The sequence below is a fragment of the Maylandia zebra genome, linkage group LG9, assembly GCF_041146795.1.
Source record: "Maylandia zebra isolate NMK-2024a linkage group LG9, Mzebra_GT3a, whole genome shotgun sequence".
Taxonomy (NCBI): Eukaryota; Metazoa; Chordata; class Actinopteri; order Cichliformes; family Cichlidae; genus Maylandia; species Maylandia zebra.
Window position 1 is genome coordinate 3,165,077 of NC_135175.1, and position 12,883 is coordinate 3,177,959.

A 12,883-nucleotide genomic window follows, 5' to 3' on the forward strand; every position below is an offset into this window, starting at 1 on the left:
TGCGCCTTCTCACCGGTGCTGCTGCTGGCCGGCCGGATGCTTGGCCGCCGGTTCTTCCGATCCCATTCCGGCCTCATGGCCTCGATCTCGTCTACGGAGGAGGCGCGACGCATGCTGTGAAAGCTTTCTCGCGAGCGGCTGTGCGACAGAGAACAGTTGGAGGCCGAGCCTTCGGGGTTGAGGCTGAGCCGGTGGTGGGGTGCTACGCAGGGTGTGGAATGGGTGAGGGGACCCACCAGGTGGGCTCCGTGAGTTTGATGTGGTGGAACGGCTACTGGAGGCTCAGAGCACAATAAGGTGCGTTGGTCTTCCTGGCGGTCTTCAGGCCAACTCTGTAGCACTGATCTGGGAAACACAAACAACGAATATTTCCAGATCCGAGAGACTCCAGTGTCCTGGTAATCAGCCAGGACACTGGACATTGTTGACTGAAGTCAAAGAATTTCACAATGAGCTCAAAAAGGCCATAAACACGAGAGATGAATCCCTGTGACTGGAGTTAGCAGAGGTGATGAGGCACAGACAGCTGGCAGCTTTGCAGCCAGTGTCTGCAGCAACATGTAGCTTAAAGCTGAAATTAACTTTAGAGTGATTTTAGAATGTGAACATGTTCATCTCTGCAGTAATGTTGAAATCAAGCATCTACCTGCTTCCACTCAGCTTCTCCTGGTGATTTGGTGGCAGTGGGGGGAGGGGCAGAAATTCCCCCAGACCTAAGGACTCGGGGCTACGGTGGTCCTCTGGGTGTAGCGACACCGGCGTTGCTGTGGGGATGTGTCCGGCCTCTGCGTCGTCCAGAGAAGCTTTACTGTTGGACAGGGAGCGCAGCAGGGGGAGACGCAGCTTGAAGCCTCGTGGGCGACCTGGTGGTGAGACGGAGGAGGGATAAGACTATTAACCTGGAGAGTGACAGGTGCACCTCCAATATGGCAGAAATGGGTATTATATTAGAATAGTGAGACAAGCACAAACAGCTGGAGCATGTTTTCAGTGGTAGGCGTCATGCTAGGACAGAGAAAGAGCTAAACATGCATCAGCCTTCAGAATAAAGCTGCAAAACCAATCGACCAGAATGCAGGGGCAGCAACTCGGATTAAAATGTGGGCTTAGCCACAAAGTTATGAGATACTTGATTCCGGATATTGCTGTGTCCTATTCCAGATGCTGCTCCCCTGGGTTATCCCTCTAGGACATTAAGAGCATAGATCGACAGCTACATTTAACACAAATATTCAGGATTTACAAGAACAAAAGCATCTAATAATAGCAGGACCACCTGGTCTATCTGGAAGGCAGAATGAACAGTTGATCCAGGTGAAGCAAAGTGAGCATCACGTCCAATTTGGATTAAAAAACATGGGAATTAAATAAGCAGCAATACATCCCGAAAATGTTCCACACTGAGCCACAAACGACACTCACTCTACTTATACCTCACTAAACCAAAGAGAAAACACAATCAGCTGTGTGGAGCACGCTGTCTCATTGTGCATCACGGGCCACATACACAACATTGTGATATTAGGGGACACACAAGTGAAGCTGCCCTTTCTGTTCAACTACAAATTTAGCTGAGATGCCAAAATATAAGAAAACAGTTTTAATTTTTCCACATGCTAAACAAACGCTGCTGCAGTACAAGAAATGTGTCAGTGTGATTCTCTGGACTTAAACTATAAGAAAAAAATGGTGAAATGAAAGAAAAAGTCGTGGTAGCTCATCACCCCGACTGTACTGCAGTTACAGAGTAATTACAAATTACACATGTCACTTTTACATTAATGTTTTTTACTTCCCAAAGGGTCACACCGTCACACTTTCTGTCTAGTGGGCCAGATTTGAGTTTTTGCTGGGCCAACTCTGGCCCAGGGCCTTATGTTTGACACCGGTGGTGTAATAACAGAAACGAAAGCTGCATTCACATAAGGGCGTCAGAGATGCTTTTCTTGTCTTTGTGTAAACGGTGACGTTACAGGAAAAGCACAGAGAAGAACAGACAAACATCAAACGTTGCGCTCGTGGTTACCTGTGACGAGCCAGGTGGGCAGGCGGTGGTTCAGCTCCTGTTTGTGGTCTCGGAGAGACTCGTCTGTCATGACCTCGAAATTGAGGATGAACATGATCACCACGCCATCCTCGTTCTTCACTGGCACCACATCCACCATACACAGGATGCACTGGCCTGCAGGGGGCAGAGCAGCAGATGGGGCAGGTTACGATGGCATGCACAGGCAGCGAGGCTGGGTTTAAAACTTGATTTCAGTCAGAATTCAGTCAGAGTTCAAGCTTTGTGTAATGACTTTGTGAACGTCTACATAATCAGTTTGTTGAATCGTGTGAGCGTCTCAAATGCATCCGTGCATCTCACACTGTGAATTACAAAGGCCTGCTTTCACACACACACACTCAAATATACTAAAGTACACGGTTCTCTCTCCTTATTAAATGTGCATCTGTGTTTAATCAGCTCACACACCATCTTCCATACGAGGCTAATCTGCCACACGAGTGCTAAAACAGCTAAGTAAGCGTGAAATGAAACCACACACAGGAGAGCGTCGCACAAACACAAAATAAGCTGCTATTCTGCTTTTGACACCATGAATGTGAGCTTGCAATTGCATTAACATGCATGTATACACACAGCAGTATCGTCATCATCCTCATCAGCAGCGTGATGTAAAATGATGATCTGACTGAAAGAAGTGAAGACAAAACTGTTGCAACATAGTATCAAAGTGGAGGAAATTCCAGGACATCTATTACACACATTCTGTGTACACAGTGAAATCTGTGAGTTTCCTTCTGTCCTTGAAAATGAGCAGAAACTCGACTCAAGTATCAGTCTGGCTAACGAATCTTATCTCCAAGCAGACATCCTAACAGACATCCCGAATATGACAGCACATAATACAAAATTACACATGAAAAACATTCTGAACTGAGTCAAACATATCAGTCCATCATATATGTAAATAAGGTTGTTCCACTTGGTTATTAAGAAAAGCTCAACCACACATATAAGATACTGGTTCCTGAATTATGTGGCAAATGAGCACTGGGCCCCTATTCAAAGAAGACCATGAGATGCACACTGAAAATAAAACTGCAAAATATTCCAAAAACTCCAAATACATGATACATAGATGCATGCCACGATTCAAACAGTACAGAAAGTGGACATGTGAACTGTTTTTTTCTTTTCATGTTGAACAGAAAGGATTTAATCCTATAAATTTACTCTCAAATATTCTTGTTTTACTGAAAATGATCCATGAAGTATGTCCTCCTGTTGCACGCTGTTTAAATACATTTTAATCGGTTTTTCTTGACATTGTGATTCCAAACATCACACCAGCAAAACCTACAGTGAAATGCATCCAGTCTGCAACATCAACTTAAAGTGCACGAGCGTTTTGAGAACTTAAGCTTTTTAGTTTTGCACCGTAATCCTTCTTTTCTTATCTGTCGCCTTTAAACATAGACGCCAAACAAAGTTTCTTTCAAATTCCCTCTCATACCTGATCTGCCCGTCTGCAACTTACCTGCAGAGTGATGGTCAGTGAGCACCCTCGCAAACGGAAGCTGTGGCAGTTTTCGCAATATGGAGCACTTGGGTATTCCGTGCAACCCAACGTGCAGGATCTACTGCATGCCTGCCTGACCCACCCACCAGCCTGCCATTCATCTCACATCATTGCTGGAGAGTAGGGCGAAATCCGATTGGACAACAGCATAATCCCAACACAGGAGGGGAAAAAATATGAAACCCAAGGGAAAGTAGAGGATTACACCATCTGGCCATATCAGCGACGCATATAAACATGTGCCAGTTTAAATGCGTGCTTATATGTGCACATGTGTATAGATGACCAGGCTGATGTTCATTCACAAGTCACTGGGTCGTGTCCATTCATGTCATTAACAGCGTTCCCTGTGCATTTGTAGCTTTTTTCTTCTTTAATCGCTGAAGGTGTTGGAGCATCACCCCCAAAGCTGCTTTACAAAGCTCTGCATCCACGTGGCAAGGACAACGTGCACACAATCTAGAAATTTGAAAGCTTTGCTTTCCTCCGCAAGCGACTGTCCCGTGAAAAAGTGAGTGAGAAGTAAAAGATATTGCAGAGAATATGTCTGAGAAGATCTTTCAATAATGCTTCAGCTATTAAGTAATTTGAACTCTTTTATTATTTTTCCGAGTTAAATATGAACAATCATTCATATTCATTCACTGAACTGATGAAGAAACAGGATGGAGTGTGTCTGTGTTCGGGACTGGCACTGGGAGTGCACCAGCTTGGGCTTGTGTCTCCTCCAGCAGATTCTTTGAAAAATACTTGAAATTATAATATTATCAACAGATTAATGTGGATTAAATCTTTCCCTCACTGATATAATTACATTAGAGACATTAATAATCCGAGGACTAGCTCCTAATCTAATAGGAAATCATTACATGTCCCATGTTTGAGTCAGGATCATTCCTGTATACATGGGAACACTTTGGAAAGCTGGAAAGTTTGTGGGTGACAGATTTAGTAATATTTACTAATATGTACACTAACTAACATGAATGCACGCATGCACTGAAGTACAAAAGCAACCTGGACTCCCACTCTGGTTGCAGGGCCTCCTCATTAACACCCAGGAGGAAGCCACTGTGTTATTACTGTCTTAGCTGTTCCCAGGACTGCGCTCTTCTGGACAGAGATCTCCGCTGTTGTTCCCGGGATCTGCTGGAGCCACTCGCCTCGCTTGGGAGTCACCGCACCGAGTGCTCCAATTACCACTGGAACCACTGTTACTTTCACCCTCCACATCCTCTCCAGCTTCTTCAGAAGTACCCCAGCATTGGTACTTCTTAAGCTTCTCGTGTTCCTTCTTCCTGATGTTGCTGTCATTCGGAATCACTACATTCTGAATGACAGCAACATCAGGAAGATATATATCTATATGTACATAGCGCAAACCACTGCAACAGTTGCCTCAAGGCGCTTCGACTGTAAGGTAGTAACTCCATAGCATACGAGTGAAAACCCTGAGAATCACATGATCCCCATGAGTAGGCACGGGGCGACCACAAGAAGGAAAAGCTGCCTTTAACAGGAAGAAAGCTGACTGCAAAACCAGACCGGATGATTGAGCATGCATCAAAATGGGAATATGTTACCTTTCAAATCAAGTTACAGCTATTCTGTCCCTAGAAGTTGCTCTCTTATAAGATTTCTATTTGGATTTGCCACATAGGTGAAATTTCCTTCTGACGGGTTAGATGTGACCTTACTCTAAGCCTATAAACCCAACCTGTAACAGGTGACTGTCCACCTGGTGGATGCTGACAGGTTTCATTGCTGTTTAAGGGTTTAGAAAATGTTAGGGGTAGAATCCGTGTGTGGTTAGGCACTCGGTGATGGTTTACATTAAACAGCAGATGCATTACAGCAGCGACAGATTACCACAGATATAGGTCTACATGTGCCCTACATTTTTCAGCGTGGTGCAAATGGAGGATTACGCCTACGTACTTCAGGAACATCAGACCTTTCTTAATGTTGACCCTCATACTGTCTCCATCTACTGTGAAAGATTTCCTCCGAGAGCATCTGAAACGAGCTGAGCTCTGAGGTTAACGGGGCAAATGGCATTTCATCTAAATGCTCCGCCTGGATTTATTCCAATTCAACATGTTCCAGCTGATAATCTGACTCACCGTTGCTGATTTACAAAGCTCTAGGAGATTATTACAATGCACTAAACACATAAAAAACTGCACATGGCAGACCCAGGGATAGCCCAGCATCATACACAGCAGTGTAGACAACTACAAGGACAAACACTGTGAAATGTAACATTTAAAAGCTTACTTGGATTTATTAATCAGATGGATTATTTATCAATAAGTGAGAAAATAGTTCCTACCAATATTCAGAAAGGTTTTGGGGGACAAATTAGAAACGTATCCTTCCTTGTAAAGATGAATTCAATTCAATTATATGGAACCAAATCACAAAAACAGCTGCCTCACGGTGGTTTGTACTGGAAGATATACGAGCCCCTACAAGCTTGCACTGGTGACAGCGGGACAGCATGAACACAACTGATCTCTACAATGTATCCACTGCCAAAAAGTACCAAAAATGACTCAAGTGGTTTAGATCTATGTTTCCATAAACCTTTCGCTATGGCGATCTCCCACATGTGCGTACAGGTAGTCGACCAGCACTGACTGGTACGGACTTGGAGCGTAGTGGATCCTGTGGTGAAAACCTTGAAACATTAACAGTGACTGTGTCATTACGCTTACTAAAAATCCAGAGAAATACATGCACATAATGGACGAAAAGAGAAAACAATCAAAAATAGATGTAATGAAATGAAGCAAATGATTTATTTCCCCATTTGTATTCGCCATGCACACAGGATACTCATTTAATCATCATGACTGACGGCGTGGCATACAGTACTCTTCCCTGATAGGCTTAGAGGGACAAGGTAGGAAGGATTAACTGCTGAGGAAGATCTTTTTTCCAGCTTAGTAGGAGATGACAGAGGATTGGAGGACAGTAAACAGAGATTAGGCTGCCCTGAAGTAATCAGATGTGAAAACACACCTAACTGCGAAGGCCAACGCTTCCTTCAATGTTATAACTGCACTGAGTTGGATTAGAGGTCAGGGTCACTCCCGCTGCTGCGGAGCCCATCAGGCAGCTTCTCCCTTCTGTGCTGGGTGAAGGCAGTGATGAATGTATTTATTTCTTTATGAAACACTGCTCTCCGACATAACAAACGTATGAACTCCTCTGTACTACCACTGAATGCTGAAAGCACAGCCATGTAAGTTCTACACCTGCACTATCATTGGGACTTCAATGTAAAGTTCTGCATTGGCGCCTCCTACTGGACGACAGCTGCCTCTACACACAGCACAGCGCAGACGTCACGTATCCCTGTGTGCGTTTGTAGGAATTATGCTGACTGAACTCTAAACAGTGAGGTGCATCCCTGTAAGCAGCTTTGGCTCTCACACTTCTTTTCTTTTGTGTTCTTTTGAAATAAAATAAATATTTGATTCTAGCGATTTTTCTAAAAAATATTGGTGTTACATCAAAAAGATTTACAGATGCCACGGGCAGTATATTTTATTTAGCATAAAAGGAGCATGGAAGCACGTTAAAACTGTTTTCTTCTCGTGGTCGTGGTCAAATACAGTGCCGGTTACATAAGTCACAGCTGTTCCAGCCCTGCAAACAGTGTGGACGGGCTTCTGCCACAGTGCTGCTACAGTAAGTAAATAGCTGCATTTTCATCAGGACGGGAACATTGCTTCTCAACGCTGTTAGCCCGTGTCCACTGTCCATTAGAGACAATAGGATAAAGAACATGAATCTGTGAGTGCTACAGCGATGTAAGAGGATGAGCTCTGCTGTATCACACACACAGTGACAAAGTGCACATCACTGTTTAGCAGAAAAAACTTCACATGTTCGCTTCCACACAGATTTTTTAAAGGGTAGCTTCTGATGTTGCCGGTCACTTTCAGAACCCCCCAAACCCCACTGTCAGACTATACTGAAAACCATATTTTCACAACTGCCCCAACATGTCATTGTTCTTATTTTTAGCTTTTAGCACCCACAGAAGAAGTGACAGGGTGAGGGAGTCAGCATGGGTTGATGGATATGCACTGCAAATCAAAAGAGAGCTGCAGAAAACGCTGCTATAGATTACATGTTGCTCTGGACTTCATTGTAGACAGCTGTAATCTTTCCTTTTCCTTGGCGGGGAGGAAGCAAGAGATTAGAGGGGTTCCTCTTGGACGTGGTGAGAAATGACTCTGATGATAAAGGCAAATGAAACAAACGCAGCAGGTCGGGCGGGAGGTTTTAACGAGCACACTCGGCACGTTTTACTGTGGAGGCTGGATCCTTACTGTATCCCTCTGTTCACTGCTCTGCATATAAAAGAGTCAGCGAACCACTAGGTGGCAGGGCACAACAACTGCTTTGGAGGAGATATCCATACTCATAAATGCACACGCACCCACACACACAACCTGGCCTGCTGTATATATTACCTTTAGAAACAGAGAGGCATGGAACTAATCTGGCTATACTACACCGCCGCATCGAGCCTCATGCAGGTGTGTTATTGGAAAAGGGCTGGGCAGGGAGCTGGATGACAGAATGGAAAAATTAATTGGTGAATGGGCGCTTGTGTGTGTGTGTGGCTGACTGTCAGTCACACTCTTAATATGGTTCTGCAACCACACACATACACACACCTTCACCATCCTTCTGATCTTGGCCACCAGCTGTTCTCTGATATGTGATATAACATTACACAGCGATACTGATGCCACACGACTGACCCCTGCATCCATTTCTGGAGTGTTTTTGTATAAGAAGCAGCAGGAGGACAAACTAGTCCAGATAACAACTCATCAGCCTCCTTCATCTGTAACAGAGACAAGTAGGCAACAGGTGTGTCAATGTGGCGAAGTCCTAAAAAGGTGCGTCTGACTGTGCAGGTGTGAATGCCGTGAGCATTTAGAGGCTATACAAATATGTCCTATGAAGCCCATGCTGAGTGACTCGGTCTGCCCCCTGTTGGTGGAAAATGAGAAATAATGTTGTGTAGATGTAGTGAGACTGTGCATATGATTGATGCAGTGAAGCTGAGGGGACCACGGTGGCTGGGAAGTTGACAAAGCTCCAGACTGACAGAGGGATCCATTACAGCGGCGGCCCGTCCCACGGGGCACCTGTCCTGGATGAAGCATGAGGTGTGGTGCTGTGAGTGGAGCTTGTTCTGTGGTGTTTATTAAGGCCCAGAAACTTTAAGATGGATTAGTACAACGGCAAATCTTCAACTGCGGGGTTGTTCCGGAAACGTAAAAGCTATTTGCGATTCAAAAACTAGACTCTAGAGAAAGTAATTCTGTGAGGTAAGGTGGAAATGATTTTACCCGTCAGGCGTTTTTTAACATTCAGAGACAGTTGCCACTGAGAGGCTCAGAATAAATGAACACAGCATGGATGGCAGACAGGCTTTTAAACATTTCAACTGCAATCTGATAAAGTGAGAGCGTGATAAAAGACAGAAGTCGCTACCGTTCTTTCCAACTGCCATAAAACCTCAACATTTGTTTAAGGGACTTGCTGTTTGAAACACACTACAGGGCCTCCATTGTTTTGACGAGAAAGCCAAAAAAGTATTTACATAAATCGGGAAATTGATCAATACGGTGTCTCCTAAACTCCCTCACGGCCATGTTATATTAGTGCAAAGACAACCTTGTTTCCAGATCTTTCCCAAGCTTCATTACAGCTGCCCCTTCACAACTGATGAGGTGGAGAGACGAGAGAACGAGAGGGATGGACAGTGTTGGACTGTTAGAACTGCTTTGAAATTCATATGAGCTGTTCGCACTAAAGTAAAAAGCACCATCACTTCATGTGGATATCCTCTCGGCGCCAGCTGCGGTCAAGGCTGGAGCTGAACAAAACACCCTGATAACGACTGTGTTTAGTCTGTTCTTCCCATTCCATGCAAGGCCACCTGGGTTGGCTGGAAGACTGTTTACTTAGCCTGGCAGGGTGAAGGACACTGTCTCAGCTGAACTCTGGACACACACACACATACATATACACTGATATGCACACACTCATCCCCCCCTCCCTTTCCAAACGCCTTCGACGCTTATTCCCTTCCGATGCTGACGGTGGATCAAGGAGACCAGCGCACGCACCCCCGGATGTACTGTCTAAATCAGCTGTCTCTCACCCTTTACTCACCCCTGTTGCTTGTCATGTGTTTCTTTGGTGTATTAAGAGTTGTTTCATGTGCAGAGGTGTTTTTTTCTGTTCTCAAACTGATCTCCCTGTTGGAGCTCAGTCTGAGAGGAGTTATTTTTTCCTCCTTATCTTTCCTCATGTGGTGCATTTTCCATTGTTATACCTCTCTGACCTGTCTCCCCAATGTGATGTTTGTGTAATGTATGTATGGTCGGAGGGTAAGATGGCGCCGCCATTGCGTGCAATAGGTCGGCAGCCTTATGAAATTTCCCCGTGTGGGACTAATAAAGGTATATCAAATCAAAAATCAAAAATGAGGAGTCCGACGCCGACTGGGATCTTCGACGCTCACGTCTGATCACAGCTCAGTAACCAAGGAAAAGAGGACGTGTAATGAGGGTCAAAAGTTCACGGGAGAAACGTGCTCCCATCACAATTACTTCATGCCCGCTCAAAATACATTACACACAAACACACAAGCAAACACAGCATTAGAAACTGATTTATGTGCTCCACAGGTATCACCATCTTTGTCGCACGCATTGTGGATTTATTTTGAAAGCATTGCCTGTAAAGTGCCAGAGCTTCCTCTATAAATCCGTATCCATCAGACCCAGTGAGAGTAAGTTCAACTGGACACACTGTTATTAGGTATAACTTCAAACCTAATGCTTTTGCTTCTTTACTGTCAGATATATACAGTCGGAAAAGTGGATGCTCATTTTAAGTTCAAAAGATGAGTTAAGCACTAGTTTCCTTGAGCCTGCTGGGTCCTGCTCTGGGGCTACAGGAGCACAACATAAGGGTTAAAGGAAAGTGCCGCGGTCCACGAGGCCACATCCAGAAGCCAATTTACAGGTTAAGGTGATTTTATTGCTACTAAAAGCTGAAATCTTTAAGCCGGAGTGAACAAAGGCCAAAATAATAAAGCAAACAAGCTATTCCAAAAAGGGAAAACCAAACAAAAGCAGCACTACCCCCAAACTCCCCAACTGAATAAACAAGAGAAAAAGTACAGAAAATAATAAGGCAGGTCCCCTCTGCTGCTTCAGATTATCTACAACAATATACACAAAACTTAGCAATTCTCTGAAGTCGGACATGCAAGTTTGTCATAGATGGTTTGCAGGATAAGGAGGGTCAGCAGCTGCTGCTTGATGATGGAACCAATCAGCAGCTGGCAGCTCGCCAATCAGGAAGGACCTGCAGAGACTCTTAAAGGCACAGGACACACACGGAACAAAATCCAGCCACTGTGATCCAAAAATACGGCAACACAGCCAAAAGCTCAATTTGAAACTTTTTTTTCTACCGTTGGCTTTGATGATGTCAGTGAAAACAGATATCCCTAATGTTGTGACTGATGTGAGCACATCAGGCCCATCTACCAACAGCCTGGGTTTCCATCTTTTTACACAGTTTCCCAGTAAACGATAAAACACGTGTTTATTATAAGATATTACTCAGGCAAAGCTGCTGCTGTAAAGTCCAAGAATGATAAAACATGGAGCTGAAAATAAGCAGAATAGGTGCTTTTACTACAACTTGGCATTTGATTGTGGCATCTATGGAGAATGACTTCACTTTGGAGCCAACCTTGAATAGATATTCACAGACGTGCAGTTTAAGGGCAACTGTTTTAGTTCCATATTATAGCTTTGGAGTTTACCAAGAACAACCTAAGACAGGAGCACTGAGACCTGAATCACCCAAACACAGATCAGAGACTAAAGCAGTGAGAGACCATCAAATCACAAACACCTCAGACGTGTCATTTGTAGACGTTGAGAGCGGCTTTTGCCTCGTCTACACTGCCGACTGCAATTTGAAGTTGTGAAAACAGTGTACACAGCTGTACAGCAGTTTCCCTCATGCCTACTGCCTGTTGACACGTACATCAATAGCAGTTTGTCAGTCAATACATTACAAGTGATACCGACACAGAAATGAAATGTCTGAGGGAGATACAGACACAATATAAAATGTGAAGCTGTGCGTCTGAGGCTCCAGGATGTGAGTGCCTTCATGCTCAGTTACTGTGTGTGACAGTTTAAGCCACCTGAAAGGAATCCCAGCCAAGCTGTGGACATCTCTCTACCAGAGACACTGTGTGAGACGGCGGTGTCAAACATCTCACCCACAGCTCATGTCACACACAATGTGATTAACAGATTACACGTCAGCGCCAGTGTGCAGGCCTGTATACCTGCAGCATGTCTGTTAAGTGAGACAGCACACGTGTATGCAGCTTCTAATAGGTTACATGTCAGGAGGGTTTCAGAGCAGCAGCACCTTAGAGGTCAGACGCTGAGCTCCAGCCTTCAACCCGACACCACACCAATGCACAGAGTGAAAGTAAACACTCGCTTCTAATTTTCACAGCAGATTTCAGAAAGTGAGTTTAAATTAAAAACGTTACACGTCAGGAAACAGTCTCTTGCTTTGTCTGTTACAGTAAGTTCCCTGGAGCTTTGTGAATCCCAGTCTGTGCAGCTCTTTTTGATTGCGTCATGGTGCATACAGTACCTCGTGGTCAGTGTGCATGCACGACTGCCCCATGTTATATGACCATTATCCATACTACAGTAGGCCACACAACCTATTTAAGCAGTACAGCATTTATCTGCAGTTACAAATGCATCCTGCTGTGTGTATACGACCCAATGAGTGCTGCATCAAATGAATATGTAAATACTGAGCCACATTCTTCAGTGAGGATTTAATTCGACATGTTGTTGACTGCTTAATTAAAGGGCCTTGCACCTCTATCGGCTTGCCACACCAATCGGGAAACGCTCACTGAGAGATACTGGATGTGACTATTCTCTGGAAGAGCTCCTCCAATTAGAGCGACTCTGGAAGTGAGCAGGACTTGTTTCACATGAGCCGCCTGCAGTATTCTTTATTCTTCTCCAGACGTTTCATGCGCTCACCCTGTGTTAGCAGCAGGCTGCATGTTTAAGGACGCTACATATTTGCATTTGGTGAGAAAATTGAGGGAGGAAAGCAACAGGTCTAAACTATTTACCCATATGCCCTAAAAGCTGTCAACATCAAGTCGAAGGCTGTCAGTAACATTCAGTCAAACA

General features: G+C 44.5%; 1 protein-coding gene across 2 annotated transcripts in view; it reads right to left on the minus strand.

Moving 5' to 3' along the window:
• The window catches only part of kcnh2b (potassium voltage-gated channel, subfamily H (eag-related), member 2b), a 255,409-nt gene that overhangs the window by 123,248 nt on the left and 119,278 nt on the right, over window positions 1–12,883 (minus strand). The window contains exons 1-4 of one of the 2 annotated variants that reach the window (XM_004568926.4): window positions 3,546–3,620; window positions 2,027–2,182; window positions 647–863; window positions 14–345 (exon numbers count right to left, since the gene is read on the minus strand). In XM_004568926.4, the coding sequence (XP_004568983.2) occupies window positions 14–345; window positions 647–863; window positions 2,027–2,165 (688 nt within the window). In that variant the 5' untranslated portion in view covers window positions 2,166–2,182; window positions 3,546–3,620. Of the gene's footprint in view, window positions 1–13; window positions 346–646; window positions 864–2,026; window positions 2,183–3,545; window positions 3,621–12,883 lie in introns of those variants that run through there. The other variant, XM_012924041.4, reaches the window with a different exon arrangement.